This window comes from Sesamum indicum, linkage group LG12 (genome assembly GCF_026168435.1).
Source record: "Sesamum indicum cultivar Baizhima isolate 11 linkage group LG12, ASM2616843v1, whole genome shotgun sequence".
NCBI classification, from domain to species: Eukaryota; Viridiplantae; Streptophyta; class Magnoliopsida; order Lamiales; family Pedaliaceae; genus Sesamum; species Sesamum indicum.
In genome coordinates, this window is record NC_142668.1 from 18,406,321 (window position 1) to 18,425,337 (window position 19,017).

General features: G+C 33.7%; 1 protein-coding gene and 2 pseudogenes across 1 annotated transcript; all 3 read right to left on the reverse strand.

The window, feature by feature from the left end:
• Nucleotides 1-2,328: 2,328 nt before the first annotated feature.
• LOC110013024 (berberine bridge enzyme-like 18 pseudogene) lies at nucleotides 2,329-3,969 on the reverse strand (annotated as a pseudogene).
• Nucleotides 3,970-6,081: 2,112 nt separating this feature from the next.
• On the reverse strand, nucleotides 6,082-7,964 carry LOC105175938 (tetrahydroberberine oxidase pseudogene; annotated as a pseudogene).
• Nucleotides 7,965-15,865: 7,901 nt separating this feature from the next.
• On the reverse strand, nucleotides 15,866-17,708 carry LOC110013025 (berberine bridge enzyme-like 28). Its single transcript, XM_020698541.2, has one exon. It carries the CDS (start codon nucleotides 17,675-17,677, stop codon nucleotides 16,082-16,084), a length of 1,596 nt encoding a protein of 531 aa, XP_020554200.2. The 5' UTR covers nucleotides 17,678-17,708; the 3' UTR covers nucleotides 15,866-16,081.
• Nucleotides 17,709-19,017: the final 1,309 nt, after the last annotated feature.

The following is a 19,017-nucleotide window of genomic DNA, read 5'->3' on the forward strand; positions in this document are numbered from 1 at the left end:
TTAATATTGTAGCTAATAATAATTTTTGATCTAATGAAAATAGCATAATTTGGGATTATACAGTCCATTAAATACGTCCAACTTCCCTAGAGAAATTAATCCTACGATCAAATTAATAACCAAATCTATGTTATTAAAGTATATAAATTTATCCTATCGTATGATGTCACTAATTGTATATCTATGTATGTGAATGGTTTTAGAACAAGTCAAAGGCATTAGATCCAGAAGGAAAAAAAGGAAACAAGTTAAAGGTTAATAATTGATCATGAGATAAATGCAATATTTGTTAGGTAATTTGACTGTAAATCTCCCGTTGACCTTAAAAAAGAGAAAAATAGGTCCCCATGACATCTGGCATGAAGTTGAAAGTTTAGATAACATTAATTATTCAATGGGTGGATTATTATTATACTATTTGAATAATAATTTTGAAATATATATTAATTTTAAAAAATACAACTTATTTTACGTAATGTTAGTTCAGATCCAATAGATCTTATTAGGTGGCGTTTATTTGGTGTATAAGTCAATTGAGTGGTTAATGAGGTCTAGTTCAACTAGCGAATTTGAAATTCCGTCACGACCCTAGAGATCATGTGTTCAATCCCACTATATGGATGAGATGTTGAACTATTGCATTATAGATATTATTTAAATTTAATTTATATGATATTAATATAATTATTGTAATTGATTATTGCTTCGATAGGAATGATTGTAATCGACTAAAGTTAATTGGGTGATAAGATAAGTTAGTTTTAAATCTGCAATTAAGAAAAACTATGAATTAATTATATGTAGTTTACTTTATTGCATGGTAGGTGTTGAATATAAACAAATCCTATGTTTGCTTTATTGAATTGTAGGTGTTGAGTTTACACCAATCTTATGTTTACATTTGATAACACGTAGAGTAGCGAGCAGATGACTTTTTCACCCTTTTATGTGTTTATAAGGTTAAATTATAAGGAGCTTTCTTAGGATAAATTATAACTAATTTAATTTGTTAGATTTTCATGAATTTTTTTAGTAAATTGATTAAAATGTCTTTATAATTAATAAATTATAATGACTCATTTTTTAAAAAATTCTGAATTCTTTTTATGGATTAAGTAAATATATATATTTTTTTTACAGGTTTTTGAATTTTCCATCCACCTTATCTAGTTTTTCAATAGTTTTTTTTTTTAAATAAAAAGGTTGCAATAAGAGCAAAATTGACAATTTCAAACATCCATTCAAGAATTACATAATTTATCAAATATTAGGTGGTATTTATAAATGTTTAAATAATGAAATTATAACAAACTTTCTTTAGGATAAATTACAACTAAATCAATCCGTTAGATTTTTGTTGATTTTTTTAGTGGACTGATCAAAATGCCCTTATAATTAATGAATTATACTAATTTATTTTTATTTTTTTTATGAACTAAGTAAATGTTTTTTTTTACAAGTTTTCAAATTTTCCATCCACTTTATATATAAGAGCGGAAACCTCCATCTAAGAATTACGCCATTATCAAACATTAGGTGGTATTTATAAGTTTTTAAATAATAAAAGAATATTTATAATTAGCAAATACAGAGCTCGTTGTAAATTACCCTTAAAATAAGGGGAAAAAAATAATTTATCCCCTGTGATATGAGAAATAAGTAAAAAACACAAAGGGATATAATTTTTCTTCTTTTACTCATTTTACATATCACATTAGCTAAATTGCATTTAACTCTTAAAATTAAATAACTAATGCTAAATTTTCTGGAAAATCCTTACATATTTGGAGATTGGAACACCATCAGGCATCAAGCTGGTCGGCGACTCTTCGGCAATGGGACTGTCCCCAAAGAGAGCGAGCCCAATTATTAATAAATTAAAAAAAGATAATTATATTTACGCCCTTTATTTATTATTTTTATATATAAATTATTTTTATCTTTTGAAAAATTATAGAAATCACCATTAACAGCTTTAAAAATAAAAATGCCCCTGTTGACTAAGTTAACGTTTAAAATAATTTTTCAAGAACAAAAGTATTCTTAGGGGTGTTTTTGTAATGATCAAAAAGTAGAATGGGTGTCAACTAATATTTTTGAAAATGAGTAATATGACCCCATATATATTTTTTTAATTATTTATACTAATTTTTAATTTAAATATAAATTATTATGTTAATTTTTTTATTAAATTTCTATATAAATCGCTTCTTTAAATAACTAAAATATTAAATTATTCAATAAATATAGCTTTCTTGAATTATTAGCCACCCAAAAATGGGTGCAAACTGCAAAGGAAATTGAAAGAGAAGCACAGAACTCTGATAATTACAATTGTATATGATGACCAGTGCCTGAATTTTGTTCTTCTATTACGACAATAGAGGTGGAATGCTTTGCTCGTTTCTGAAAAAATTGGAAGGATCAATCTGAGTCTTCACGTGAACTAATCGATTGAAGTTGTTCCTGAAGTATTTGAGCGCCCAAACACTGGCTTGTTCGTAGCTAGTGTTTCCTTCATTATTCATCCCTAAGTCAAGATCCCTGTAATTTGAATAAGCTGCTCTAGGATTTTTCGAAACGTAAGGGGCCATGTAGCTATAGAGTCTCCTGATCCAATTCATGTGTTTTTCTAAGGCAATGTTACCTGGCCTGTTCCAGGCAATCCCGTAATGGATCATGAATATATTGCCTGCTCTGTGTGGGAAAGGAGTTTCAGATTCTGAGTAATTACTTAATACCCCTCCGTATGGACTTAATTCCAATTCAGCTCTAATTTCAGCTTCTTCATGGAGGAATTTCCATATCCCTTTTAAACCATTTATAGGGATAGGTTGCTTCACGTAGTCCGATTTACCTTTGAAGTATGGCCTGCGAGGCGGATTCCTGTTTAACAGAATGTCGAGGGACTCGTTTCTTACACCTGCAAAAAAGAGTACGGAGTCTATCCAACTCATTTCAGTGCAATCATTTTCCACCAAACCAAGCTCCGGAAATTTTTCTTGCATTATTGGCAGCAGATGGTGAACTCGTCCCAAGTACAGGCTAGTGAAAGAAGCTTGTATCGTTCTCTTTCCAAGAATTGGGGACACGACGCTTCTCAAGAAAAGCCTGAGCAGAAGATTTTCGTCAATCTTCTCAGCAACGTACTGCCACCTGTGCACCAGGTGGGTTGCATTATGTTCCGATGTCCTGGAAACGTTGAAAACAGTCACAGTTTCGGGAACAGTAATTAGCTCCACCTTCCATGCAAGAACTATGCCGAAACTAGCCCCCCCGCCTCCTCGAATGGCCCAAAATAGATCCTCGCTCATGCACCTGCGGTCTAGAATCTGGCCATCAACATTCATTACCTTGGCATCAATGACGTGATCAACGGCAATGGAGTGCTTGCGGGACATCATGCCGTATCCGCCGCCTGAGATATGCCCTCCGACGCCCACAGTTGGGCAAACGCCTGCCGTGAAAGCAAGAGTCTTGCTGTGCCGAGCAATTGTATAGTACAATTGCCCAAGTGTGGCGCCTGCTTCAACCCATGCAGTTTTATCTTTAGTGTTTATTGATATTGATCGGAAGTTCCTCAAGTCTAAGATGACGAAAGGAACCTTAGAAGAGTAAGATAGTCCTTCATAGTCGTGCCCGCCACTTCGGACTCTAATTTGTGCCCTGAGTTTCTTGGAGCAGTAAATTACTGCTTTAATTTCACGTTTGTGATAGGGGGTGATGATGAGAAGAGGTCTGAGGGGGAAGGTTGATGCTGGTCGACGATTTTGAGTGTGCAAAAGAGAATCATATGATGCGTCTTTGGGAGTGTGGATAACGTTAGATGGATCTAAGTTTGAGTGTTGAAATTGATCGGTAAGACATTGAAGAAAATGTTGGTTGTGATCTTGAGACGAAGAGGCTCCCAAGATCAAAAGGTTGGAGAAGAATAGCAGTAGGCATGTGATATCTAAAGATTCCATTTGTTTGCGCGCTTGATGATTCGAGTTTTGTTGATTTATTGAGGCGAAACTACTTATTTATAGACGTCGTGCTGTGTTTGGTTAACAAATCTCTTCCACCAGATGAGATGATAATTCAATTTTCTGTGCCGATCCCCTAGTTAATGAAATTAGATAACAATTAATGTCATCTCCCAGGCTGATCTTTGTAATGAAATTTTAGATTTTCTACGTCGATATTGACTTGATATAGAGGATAAATGAGACAATGTTACATGGATGAAAAGCATCTGATTTTATTAGTATTATGGTAAGTTAGTTAAAATACAATCATGTTTCTTTAACATTTAGTATTACTAGCTATTTTTCATATGATTCGGGTGATTTTCTCTCTTTATTATTTCTTCTCATGTGTATAATTCACTTACAAATTTATAACTTTTCTTTTAAAGACAAAGTCATATATATATATATATATATCGGGATAAATTCAAATTACCCTTTGAAATATTAGTAAAGGGCAAAAAAAACCCTCTTAAAAAAAAGGGCAAAGAGCTCTTCAATCTTTTAGTAAAGAAGCATATTACCTCCATCCATTGGTCAATATAGTTCACTCGCCCACTTTGCCACTAGTTTAACTATTTTGGTTTGTAACTAATTAATCAATTTTACCCATAATTACTAAATAAACTGCAAATATTTCTGTAGAAACTACATAAAATTCATAGAAGAAAACCCCCAAAAGAAGAGAGAAGTGTGCTGCAATATAAAGAAAGAGAAAGTGATAATATTTTTTAGTTTTTATATTTAGTAATTAGGGGTAAAAGTGACAATTTATAAACTAAAATAGCTAAATCAGTCGTAAAGTGGGCGAGTAAACTATATTGCCCAACGGAGAAGGGTAATATGCTTCTTTATTAAAAGGTTGAGAGACTCTTTGCCCTTTTTAGGAGAGTTTTTTTTGCCATTTTTCAATACTCTAGAGGGTATTTTTCTATAAATATCTATCTGTCTATTATGTATAATATTTGAAGGGGGTCTTTTGACTCAAACTTGAGCAATTTTGACTCAATTTTAATTTTTTATTATAATAAATATTTTTATTTTTTATTCTATATAAAATTAGGAAGTTGTATTTTTAATTATGAATCCATTCTAATACCATATTGTATATATACATATATACATATGCAACAAAAGAGGAAAAAAAAATCATATTTAATCAATCAATATTGATTAATAATATAGTAAGTAAATAACTACTTTTTTAATACATAATTGTATTAAATTTGACCATCAATATTAATTATTGATTATGTTATCATATTTTACTTATTCATTTTATTTTCATATTTTCCATGTATACGGTAAAACGACACTACAAAAATAAAATGATAAATAGCTATGGAAAATTTTATGCTAAAATCAGCGTTGGATTAATTAGCAAGTAAAACTTTTGTTGCTAAGTTATATTATTTTATATATCTTTTCAATAGTTAGTTGCCAAATAGATAACAAATTAAATTTTTTTACTAAATTCATTAGCAAGTGAATTTTTCGTATTAGATAATAAAAATTAGTAATGAGAATTTTAATTATTAATTATCTCAACGCTAATTTTTTTTTTTTGTTATCAAACAATTTTCTTGTAGTGAAAGAGACAACACTTAAGAATCATATTAGTTGTTCTTTGATTTAAATAAATAAATAAAATAAAAAGCCTTAAAATTAGTAATAAATATTTTAAGATTAAAAACTTTTCATAAAAGTATACTAGGTAAACAATATATAATTAGTTAGGATTTTAGATTCCTATGTTTTGCATTGAAATTGATAACTTTGACTAAATATTTCTTGATTTGTCTCATAACTTTTAAAATCTTAAATAGGGGTGTCCAAATTGTTCCAAAAATTGTGTGAACCTGATAGTTGTTCACACAAGTAGTTTTGGGCTTGATTTACGACATACCATGTAGAAATGTTCATTGCATAAAGTCATATTTCGATCAAAATTTAGGATATAAATTAAATTCTAAATCGGTTTCGAGAAACAAACCTACCATAAACTTTTGGACAGTACACAAACTTAGATTACATAGAAAATCACTCTCATCTCATGATGCTGATAGATCCTATCTTACAAACACACCAACCCCTATATATTATCTGATTGCATTTAAAACAATACAAGGAGCCAACTAATTGAAAGCGACTGTTCAAAACAGATTACAAGGAGCCAACTAATTGGCAAGCCGATCATCTATTTTAACAATCTACTATTTCTTATTCGCGTACAAACTAGTAGTGAAATCAAACTAAAGGAAGCACATAGAGAAGTTTGCAGAACCACATGATAATCTTATATGTCATCTTTGCCTGTCCACCGTGGGCGTGGGGGAATGCTTTGTTCTTCCCTAAAGAAATGTCCAGGATCAACCCGAGTTTTTACTTGAACCAATCGATCAAAATTGTTCTTGAAATACTTGGTGCCCCAAACTCTTGCTGTTTCAATACTTACCACGCCTTCGTTGTTGTTCACTCCAATGTCAAGATCTCTATAACATAAGAAAGCTCCGCGGGGGGACTGGGAAACATAAGGAGCCACGTAACTGTAAAGCCTTCTAATCCAATTTATGTACTTGTCGGCGTTTTGTGCGTCTTCAGCCTTCCAGTACGCCATATGATGTAGCTTGTAAAGATTACCAGCCCTATGAGGAAATGGGATAGCAGATTCAGGAATTTCAGCCATTTTTCCACCATATGGGGTCAACAAGATCTCTGCCTCCCTGCCTTCTGGTTCATAGAACAGTCTCCATATGCCTTCAAACCCGCTTATGGGAATGGGTTTCTGCACATAATCCGATTTTCCTTTGTAGTATCTTACACCGGGTTGAGTCCTGTTCAACAAAACTTCACGTGAATCTATGGGCAGCCCGACGTTATACAGGATCGCTTGGATCCAACTCATTTCTGTGCAGTCTTCTCTTACTAAGCCCAGTTCAGGAAAATATTTTTGCATCAGCGCAAGTAGTCTGTCGATTCTTCCAAGGAAAACTGAGTTAAATGAAGCACGAATAGTCAGCTTGCTTCCATCCTCGCTGGCGTTCGCCCTTCTTGCGACGATTCTGAGGAATAAATTCCGTTCGAATTTAGGTGCAACGTACTGCCAACGGTGAATGAGTTGAGTGGCATTTTGCTCCAAAGTCCTGCCTATTGTGAATACTGTGACGGTTTCTGGAACATCCACCAATTGTACTTTCCATGCAAGAATTACACCAAAACTGGCGCCTCCACCACCCCTAATGGCCCAGAATAAGTCCTCACCCATCGATTTTCTGGTGAGAATCCTGCCATTTGCGTCTACTATTTTTGCATCAATAACATTATCTGCAGCCAGGCCGTATTTTCTGAGCAATATGCCATAGCCTCCTCCACTGAAGTGCCCGCCAACTCCAACCGTTGGGGAAAAACCGGCTGGAAACGCTAGTGTTGGGCTTTTCTCCGCGATCCTATAGTATAACATGCCAATGGTTGCACCAGCTCCAACCCATGCAGTTTTCTGCTGAGCATCAACTGTTACTTCACTAAGCTTGAGCAAATCAATGATCACAAATGGGACATCAGTAACATAAGACCGCCCCTCAAAGTCATGGCCGCCACTTCGAGTTCTGATTTGCAATTTATTTTGTTTGGCACAGTAGATGATAGGGGGGATTTGCGACTCGTACTTTGGGGTTATTATCACTTGTGGTTTTGGAGTGGAATCTAACGAGAATCTCATGTTTCGAATTGAAAAATTTAGGACAGATGGGAAAGATGAGTTGATTGGGGTGTAAACAAGGCTAGAAATCGGGTAATAGTTGTGGCATTCTTGCTTGAGACATTCAAGAAAACCATTGACGTTGTCGTCAACAGAAGCAGCACACGACCACGAAAAGACAAGAGAAAGAAAGATTATGAGAGTGGAAATGGTTGGAGTCTTCATGACGGTGAGATGCTGTAGTGTGTCTTTTTGGAGCAGAATTGTGTTCTATTTATAATGCTGTGGTTTGAGTGGGAACTGGGCAATTACATGTTGACATTTGAAGTTGGAACGTGAACATCGTGCAGTCTGAATTAAAATACACCATCAATAATTTTAGTAGACCTCGTGTGTTTCATTTCAATGACTAGACCGTCAATTATCGTAGCACATGCATCTTTATTGAAATCAGCTCTGGCCGCCAGACGCGCTGTCCACACATTTCTTTGAAAATTGTTCTTTAATTACCCCGTGAACAGAAATAGCAGTCGGAATTGATATTATATATCTGCTTAATTTCAAGTGGATATATATATATATGTGAAGAAGATGGGTTGTTGAAGATTCTCTAATGAATAAGCCTTCTTTCATGAAAGACGTGCATAACCTATCAAGTTTAATTTGAATTTTAATTTGGCATCATACAGTCCATTTAAATACGTCCAAAAATTTCTTATATAATAACTGTATCAACGTGATACTTGAAAAGAATAGCATGTACTTGAAGATTCCATCTGTTTATGCGTTTGACATCATTTGCATGTTTTAGAGGTAAAAATGATCAATTACAAACCAAAATAGCTAAATTAATCGTAAAATGAGTGAGTAAACTACATTGCATAGCGAAAGAAGATAATATGCTTCTTCATTAAAAGGTTGGGAAGCTCATTATTCTTTATTTTTAAGGGGAATTTTTGCCGTTTTCTAATATTTTAGAAGTAATTTGAATTTATCTATATATATATATATACATAACATTGAATGTATGCTAGTTTACCTTTGAATTGGTGGCCACTAAAAGTTATTTGAATGACTAAATTAAATAACCTTTTTCTTTCTTGTTCTCTCTTTACTTTATCTAAAGTTTGTCAAATTTTCTTTCTTTGTTGAAATGTTTTGAAGTAAAAACTACAGTAAGAAATTATAACAGCTTTTCCCCAAGAGAAAAGCCAGAAATTCATCATGCTTACGTGTGCTTAGTAAAAACAATAACAGCAAAATTTTCATAAACCGATCAAACTGTCATCTAATTTGATTGGAAGATAAATCCATTTTCAAAAAATTATGCATAGGTCAATATAATAATTTATTGGAGTTTATATATAATTAGCCAAACGTCTTCTAAGAGAGTGCGACTGATTTTAAAGAAAATTCATCGCAAATTCTAATTTACAAAGGCCTTTGTCACTGATGTTTAGAAGTATCAATAATCACTATCACAAAATTTTGTGACAGAGGTTAACATCCGTCACAAAATCCGATTAACAAAATAGCTGGAAATCTATTTTGTAGTGAGCAATTTAAAAAATAAACGAAATCAATTTGGAGATGGTTTTCGCAACATATGTGTTTAATCAAATTTGTTGCAATTGTGTGATAACCCAAATCGATCACAAGTTCATCATAAATTTTGGTTTCATGACACAATTTCATTATATATTTTAACAGAACCTGTCATGAGCTTAGCACATGACTGTTAGAGCTTTCACACTTTTGGTCCTATATGTTATGAGATTCTTACATTTGGTTTCATAACCGATTACATGAAAAAAAATATCAAATTGCCTAAAAATAAAATTTTATTTATATTATATACTAGATGTCGTGGCATGGAGTCTTTGAGTATTTATACATAATTTTATACATTTTAAAATATATCATAAATTTAAACATATATATATGCATAAAATATAAATACTTAAAATTATATTATAATATTATTTTTTCATACTACAAATTTAACTAGAAAAAATTGGTCCACCCACCAGCCTCTAACCCCTCTGCCCCCTACCACCGCCACCACGCCCTGCCTCCATCCTAGAGGGGGGCGAGGCGTCTGGGCCACCGCGAGCGCACATCATTGTTGCTTAGATTCTGGGTACGCTGGGCGACGACAACATCACTCAAATTGGGGGTGACACCATGTCGCCTCCCCTCTCCTGGGCCTGGGGACGGCGAGGCATCGTCGAGGGCAGAGCGGGGGAGGGATTGGGTGGGTGGGGGTTGACGTTTAATTTTTTATTTTTAAATTATTTTATATAAATTTTTTATTGTAAATTTTATATATAATTTTTTTTGTATAAAATAATAATTTATTTTATAATTATACACATAATACAAAATTTTAAATTAATTTTATATAATTTCACTTTTTTTTTCATGTAAGTGCTTACGTGGCGAAATAAAAAAAATATTCAGTCAGCAAAAATTTCAAAAAAATCCTAATTTTTGTTCACGTAAGCAAATTTCGACCGCTTTAAAAAATTCGGTGGCCAGAGTCTACATTGCAAAATAATAATAATAATAATAGTAATAATAATATTATTATCACAAAAATAGAGAGGAGAAAAAGAAAAACAAAAAAAAAGAAAAAAAAAGAAGAAAAATCAAGAAAAATATATGAACTCTCCAAAAGGAATAAGAAAGGCGAATTGTCGAAAGATCTTGAAGGGAGATGAGTAAACTTTGAGAGCTTCGAATTATTGTTCACTCAAATTCTTTTGGTGCTCTAATTAGTTTCTTGGAATTTAACCTCATTATCCTTTTATCCTACCCCAAACCAAAGCCCCATTACAACCAAAATAAAAGACCTTTTGACCCTTATATGTGCATATTTCAAAAGTGGTGGAGATGTGGTGTATAGGCAAGCCTATGGTGAAGCATTGTCGTAGTAAGTGTCAAGAGATACACTTGAGCCATATATACACTTGAGAGAATGGAAAGTGGAGAGAAAATAGTCCACTAGTTTTATGCGATTGGTTTTGATAATGGTCATCACGTGAAAACTTGTTTGATACATGTTGAATTATCTCTTTCATAAAGTATGTCATTTACCTTGCACATGATTACAAATTGCCTTGAGTAGTTTAAAATTTGGAGGGGTTTTTTGAATGCATCTTGATTTTGCTTGAGGACAAGCAAATGGCTAAGTGTGGGGGTATTTGATAACTCTGCAATTATAATGATTTTATAGTGATTTAATCTTCCTGTTTAAGCCAAAATATTCCTAATTATGTGATTTTATTGCATATTCAGCAAAAAGGAAGATTACAAGGACGTTTCTGCAGAATTGACAAAGTGTGTTCACGCTTAATGGAGTAGTCAACTCGGGATAAGGATAAGCACGAGCGATTTCCCCAAGAGATAAAGGAATCAAATGTTTAGATTTAGAAAGGATACTTTGTAATCTATTTACCTTTTTAAAGTTTATCACGTATCTATCCCCCCACTACGTCTAGATTCGTAAGGGACTTTTATTATAAATAGGGGGGATCTCTTCATTAGAAATGATTCAGTTTTTATCTTAGAACTTTATAGAATTCTCTGTTCATCTCTTCTCTTTTATTTTATTTTACTACCGGAATTAATAGAATTCCACTTTATAGTGTGTTCTTCCATTAATATGTCCGGCTAAATTCCCTATTTTCTGGTTAAGGTATGGTGATTGCTTGATTCCTATTATGTTGTGAGATATAATCTGCGTTCTACACTTGTCAAACAAATATTCATGTTATTCTCTGTGCTTTAATTACAAACGTCTGATTTATGAATGATTCGGCCGGTTGTTCATTATCAAGAAGGTTTGCTTAGCTAATTGGACTTTATAAATCCGTGTAATTGTTTATTTAGTTCAATGCTTAGTAGCAATGTAGCATAATTGGTTATGTCACAGTATTTAGTTATGTTATGGGGAATGCATGATCTAGTTTAAACGAATTGTCCTCGTAGGAGTTTGTTGATTAGAATCAGGCCTTTCTAACTCTTAATGTTGTTAATAGATTAAATCTTGTACATGTTCCCAAGGTTGTCTGTTAATTAGATATCTAGCCAACGGTCGTACCTTGGCTAACAAAAAGGTAAGGAAAGGTGAGGTTGTTAGGTCGTACCAACGACCATAACTGGTTTATTTGTCCATACATGTGTTATTCTTGCATCAATGATCAACTCACAAGAATCAAGCATAATCCTAGCCTTAACCGAAAAATCTCCCTCATATATCTCCACCAGGTGTTTTTAATTATTTATTTAGTTTTCAATCACTTCTTTTTATCATCAATCTCCCCCCATTATTTTCTATTTTTCTCAAAAAAATCAACTTAAAGCCAATCTCTGTGGATCGACCCTACTCCCACTTTCACAAGTGTAGTAGGAATTATTTTGGTGACTTCGACACTCATCACGCCGCCAGAGAAATGCCCTCCGACGCCTACAGTCGGGCAACTGCCTGCCGTGATAGCAAGAGTCCTGCTGTGTCAAGCAATTGTATAGTACAATTGCCCGAGTGTGGCGCCTACTTCAACCCATGCAGTTTTGTCTTGTGTATTAACTGATATTGATCGGAAGTTCCTCATGTCTAAGATGACAAAAGGAACCCCAGATGTATAGGAAAGTCCCTCGTAGTCGTGCGAGCCACTTCGGATTCTAATCTGCACTCCAAGTTTCTTGGAGCAGTAAATCACTGCTTGGATTTCAAGTTCATAAAAGGGTGATGATGAGAAGGGGTCTCCGGGGGGAGGTTGATGGTGGTCGAAGATTTTGTGTTGGTGATAGCAAAAGAGAAGCATATGATGCATTGTTGGGTGTATAAACAACGTTGGATGGATCTAAGTTTGAGAGTTCAAACTGATCGGTTAGACATTGAAGAAAATGTTTGTCTTGAGCAGATGAAGAGGCTCCCAAGACCCAAAAGTTTGCAAAGAGTAGCAGTAGGACTGTGATACCCCAAGAGTAGTCCATTTGTTTGCTTGATTATTCTAGTTTTATTGCCGTTGTTGATGGCTAAAATACTTGTACTTATAGAGGTTTTTCTGGTGCACATTGGCACAAGTTTTTTATTCTGATAGTTCAAGTAGTCCTGCCAATCACAATAACCATTATATCTCTCAAGTTCCAACTCAAACTGAAACAATATTGGTTGGCGATGAAGTCGTCTTTTCAGATTGCTTCATATCTCCATTAATGGGCTGTCTGATTACAGCTAGGTTTGTGAAATTATTGGTTGGACGTTTAAGTGTTTATAATTATTTTATTGGTTGGACGTTTTTTTTTTTTTTTTATTTCTCCTCCGCCACAAAACTGATTGCATGAAAAAGTATCAAATTGGAAAAAAATAGAATTTTATCTATATTATATACTAGCTGTCGTGGCATGACGTCTTTGAGTTTGTATACATAATTTTAACATTTTAAAATGTATCATAAATTTTAAATATATATATAAATAAAATATAAATACTTAAAATTAAAAAAAATTATATTATAATATTATAGATAATTTAAATTATAAAAATTAAAATTATTATTTTTTACAATACAAATTTAACTAGAAAAAATTGGCCCACCGACCCCCCTCTGCCCAACCACCGACCCCCCTCTGCCCAACCACCGCCACCACGCCCTACTTCAATGCCGCCATCCTTGAGGGGGCGAGGCGTTTAGGCAATCGCGAGCACACTTCATTATCGCTTAGATTCTGGGTACGTTGGGCGACGACGACGCTGCTCAAATTGGGGGCGACGCCATGTCGCCTCCCCTCTCATGGGGTCAGAGGCACCGCCCCTCTGCTAGGGGACGGCGGGGGCATCGCCAAGGGTAGAGCGGGGGAGGGATTGGATAGGTTGGGCCTGGTGTTTAATCTTTTTATTTTAAATTATTTTTTTCATGTAAGTGCTTACTTGGCGAATAAAAAAAAATGTTCAGTTAGCAAAAATTCCAAAAAAATCTTAATTTTTGTCCACGTAAGTAAATTTCGACCGTTTTTTAAAATTCGGTAGCCAGAGTTCTACAATTGCAAAATAATAATAATAATAATTTTAAGATACTTTTTGCTACCCCTATATTTAGAGTCCTTATTTTGCCACCCCTTAATATACGGACAATAAATACAATTAAGTCGATATCAAATATACTACTACTGTCTACACAAACATACATATTAACGAAATCAAATGAAGGGAAACATGTATAGACGTATATGTTTGCAGAACCATGTCCGGTCCCTTTCTATTATAATCTCAGTCATCTTTCTCTGTTCACCTTGGAGGAATACTCTATTCATTCCTCAAGAAATTTTCCGGGTCAACTATAATTTTCACCCTAATTACCAGTCGATTGAAATTATTTTTGAAGTACTTCTTGCCTGAAGTGCTTGCTCGTGCATAACTTATCTTCCTTTCATTGTCATTCACTCCAATGTCCAGATCTCTATAATTGATGTATGCCTCCTTTTGGACCCGGAAACATAAGGAGCCATGTAACTGTAAGCCTCCTGATCCTACTTATGTTTCTGGGCTAAATTGGTGCCATAAAAAAGACATATTTCCGTATTAGCTCCATGTTTTACGGAATTTCTGTTTTGGTCCCATTTGGTTAATAAAAATTTTAAAGTTAGTCCTCTACAATTTTTTCGTCAATTTTTAACAACAAAAGTGGTAAAACGTTAGTCTAATTTATTGTTTTGTGATGTTGTAGTTTGTGTTTTGGGAATAGAATTGCATTCTATTTATATATGAAATTTGTCAATATAACAGGAAATCTGTAAATTTCGAGTGGAGATATATATGTGACGATACGACGTGGTTTTCTGAGTGTTGTTAATTGATTGCTTCAAAGTCGTATATTTGACATTTTCCTTCCATTAAATACCACATTTCTTAATGATTTGGATAAGTTTCAGATGCCCCAACTACCTGGCTTGTTCTATCTTGAATATGTACATTTTAATTTTTAATTTAATACTATATTGCAGGCTCCACCGTTTGACCAAAATACTATGGAAAAATTTCAAGTATCTTATATATGTGATATACGAAATATTCAAAAAACTCTTATATGATGAAAAAAAAAATTAAACAACTTCCTTGTGATTACAAAAATTAGTTCGTTGCTAAATTCAATTGCAGCAAGTTCAATTTTCTTGCTAAATTCATTAGAAGGTAAAATTCTTGTATTAGATGATAGATTACCAACGAGACTTTTATTTGCTAATTATCTCAACGTTATTTTTTTTCGTTGCTGTTGAACAATTTTTTTTGTAGTGAAATCATGTTATATATTTAATTTTAAAATGTACCGTGGTAAATAAATGAATGCTTAGGATGTTTGTCAAATGGAAGAAAGAGAGAAACTATTTTTGGATTAAAAGATATATATACTTATCTATATAAAATATTTAAGATAGACATGGTTATCTATTTGACATATAGGTAGAAACTCAAGTTCAACTAAAAGATTTGTACAAACTCATGTATCAATTTAATATTCAAGAAGAAAATTAAGGTATAAGTTAAATTATTTGTAAAAACTCATGTATTAATTTGATAATAATGATAAAATTCAGGTATTAAAATAATTAGGCCTTACCACGACAAACGAACTTTTTCCTATCATAATGGAAGACACGGTTGGCGTTTACGAAAGTTGGAGGGACTGACCTTAATTAGTCTTCGAATTCTCGAAGTATTTGAGCCCCTAAACACTGGCTTGTGTGTAGTTTGTATTTCGATTCTTATTCATCTGAAGTCAAGATCCATGTAATTGAAATAGCTCCCTGGGATTTTTCTAGAGTTGACGGGCCGTGCCAATTAATAGGACAAAAATTATCACTCCTATAATGATGGGGTCAAAATTGCAAATTTTCCATATAGTAAAATTGGTATGCTTCCATAGGAAAAGGACTTTTAAAAAAAATAAAAAAATTAATAGAAAGGAAGAGGATAGGGGTGAAGAAGAATTTTGAGTACATGAGAAATTTTAGTGCATACATGTTAGAAAAGTTGTGGGCTTGAGAAACTGAACAATATTTCTTTCTGTGACTAAATTTCTGCGATTTTGAGATATTTCATTTTTCTTCACCAAAAAACAGGATTCAAGAATAACATTAGTCCCTTTCAGTGTGCAGATAACCAAATCATCGAGTTAATTCACAAATGAATCAATTTATTAGTACAGTACCATATCATGACGAGAAAGATAAATCATTATGCTACAAATGACATCAAACATTTACTACAATGTCTTATTGGCATACACATAAATGTAACGAAATCAAATGAAGGAAACATACGTAGAACCATGTCCCATTCCTTAAGAATATAATCTTAGTCACCTTTGTTTCTCTATTTTGGAGGAATGCTCTGTTCATTCCTAAAGAAATTCTTTGGATCGACAGCAGTTTTCACTTTAATCAATCGATCAAAATTGTTCTTGAAGTACTTGATACCCCAAACGCTCGCTCGTGCATAACTTATATTCCCTTCATTGTTATTCACTCCAACGTCCAGATCTCTATAATTGAAGTATGCTGCCCTTGGGGACCTGGAAACGTAAGGAGTCATGTATCGGTAAAGCCTCCTAATCCAACGTATGTATTTGTTGGAATTCTGTGCCTCTTCTTCTTCCCAATACACAATATGTAGGATTTTGTACAAGTTACCAGCCCTATGAGGAAATGGAACCGCAGATTCAGAAATTTCATCCATTCTTCCACCATACGGGATCAAGAAGACCGCTGCCCCCTTGGCTTCAGGTTCATAGAACAGTCTCCAAATGCCTTCAAACCCGTATTCTGGAATGGGTTTCTGCACATAATCGGATTTTCCTTTGAAGTGTCTTGTGTTGGGCTCTGTCCTGTTCAACAAGACTTCACGTGATTCTATGGGGAACCCGGCAAAAAACAGGATGGACTGGATCCAACTCATTTCCGTGCAGTCTTCTCTTACTAAGCCCAATTCGGGGAAACTTTGGTGCATCAGTGGAAGCAATCTGTCAATCCTACCAAGGAAAAGTGAGAGAAATGAAGCACGGATTGTCATGTTCCTTCCATCCTGGCTAGAATTCACCCTTTCCACACGGACTAAGATGAGTAAATTAGGGTCTAATTTATGCGCGATGTATTGCCAGCGATGAATGAGTTGAGTGGCATTTTGTTCCAAAGTCTTCTGGATTGTGAAAACAGTAACTCTCTCTGGAACATCCACCAATTGTACTTTCCATGCAAGGATTACACCGAAGCTAGCACCTCCACCACCCCTAATGGCCCAGAATAAGTCCTCACCCATTGATTCTCTATCGAGAATCTTACCATTAACATCAATCATTCTTGCATCAATAATATTATCTGCAGCCAGCCCGTATTTTCTAAGTAATGTGCCGTAGCCTCCTCCACTGAAGAGCCCGCCAACACCAACAGTTGGGCAAGAACCGGCTGGAAACCCTAATGTTTGGCTTTTCTCCGCGATCCCATAATATAATAAGCCATTGGTTGCACCAGCTTCAATCCATGCTGTTTTCTGTTGAGCATCAACAGTTACTTCACTAAGGTTGATCAAATCAATGATCACAAATGAGACTTTAGATACATATGACAGTCCCTCATAGTCATGGCCACCACTTCTAGTTCGAATTTGCATGTGATTTTCTTTGGCACAGTAGATGACAGGAGGGATGTCGGATTCATGCTCCGGGGTTATGATCACTAGCGGTTTTGGTTTGGATTCTGTCGCGAATCTCAAGTTTCTAATGGAAAATCGCAGGATAGAGTTGTAAGATGAGTTAGATGGGGTGAAAACAATCCTAGAAATTGAGGTGTGGTTGTGGAACTCTTCTGAGAGACATTCAAGAAAATTGTCGTGGTCATCAGCAGAAGCTGCCCATGAGCACGAAAAGATAACAAAAAGAATGAAGAAAAGAGTGGAAATGGATGGAGTCTTCATGATTTTGAGATGCTGTAATTTGTGTTCTGGGAACAGAATTGCCCTCCATTTATAATGCTACATGGTGAGGGGAACTGGGCAATGTGTGAGCATCATGAGTTAAAATTCTGGTGACTTTTTATTTTCTATGACTAGACCAAAATTGAAGAATATCTAGACTGAAACCAATAAAATGAATTAATTTAAAATGCATATATAATTTTTTTATAGAAACCAAGTGGATAAAATAATGATTATGTTATGAATATATATATTTCAGAGCATTTTAGTTCATACATATTATGTTAACTGATTAAGGTAGTTGCTATAGAGAGTCTTTTGTAATAAATAGTATAGATTTTGAAACAAATTATAAAACGAATATCCGGAGCAAAGATGTACTAACAATAACCGAAAGCTTGGTTTTTCGAGGAAACAATTTTATAACCACATTTTCTACATGAATTGGTATAGTTTCAGTGCCCCGGCTAGGTGGCTTGTTACTTCTCCAACGCGTTTATTCTATTAAACATTAATGCGAGAAAATTTTATTCTATTAAACTTTATATATATAATCCACTCGTGGAAGGAATATATTTTGCTTAATATTTGACACAAATATACAATTTTCAAAGAGTTGAAAGTTTTGTATGACGATATATAGGTGAAGAGATCTGCGCGATTGGATAATGCTTTTTATACGGTGTGATGCTGCTAGTTTTTTGCTATAATAACGAACCTTCAACTTTCAAACACGGAAAATTTTAGTTTTAATTAAAAAGTTGACCAAACATAAATTAGTCATATAACACGAATCACGATATGAAAAAAATAATAATATGCATGAATCAAGATGTAAGAAAAACAATAATATGCACGAATTACGATGGATGTAAGAAAAATAAACAATGACAATAATATGCAAAACTACGGTGGGTTTTTTTGTTTCTTTTAATTAATTTCCGTGAGTTAAAAAAATATTTATAATGTTTGATTGATTTCCATGAGTTGATAATATGCAATAATATTAATTTTTATTATATTTCAAATTATAATATATATTATTTTTTTACTATTTAATAATTAAAAATATTTTTAATAATTCAAAATTTTACATACAAATAAAATATATATATATATAATCAATTATTAGTTTCATTATTTTATCGTCTACGACCCTAGGTTTTATTAAATATTTTTTTAAGCATTGATGATTTGACAATTTAATTTGCCGGAATGTTTCATCTTTATTATTATAGAGGCAAATCCAAATTAAGTTTTTGATAAATCAAGTCGAAGTGTAATGTCATAACTTAGAAAATGGAAAATGCTTAAAAAAATTTAAATTAGAGAAGTTCGAC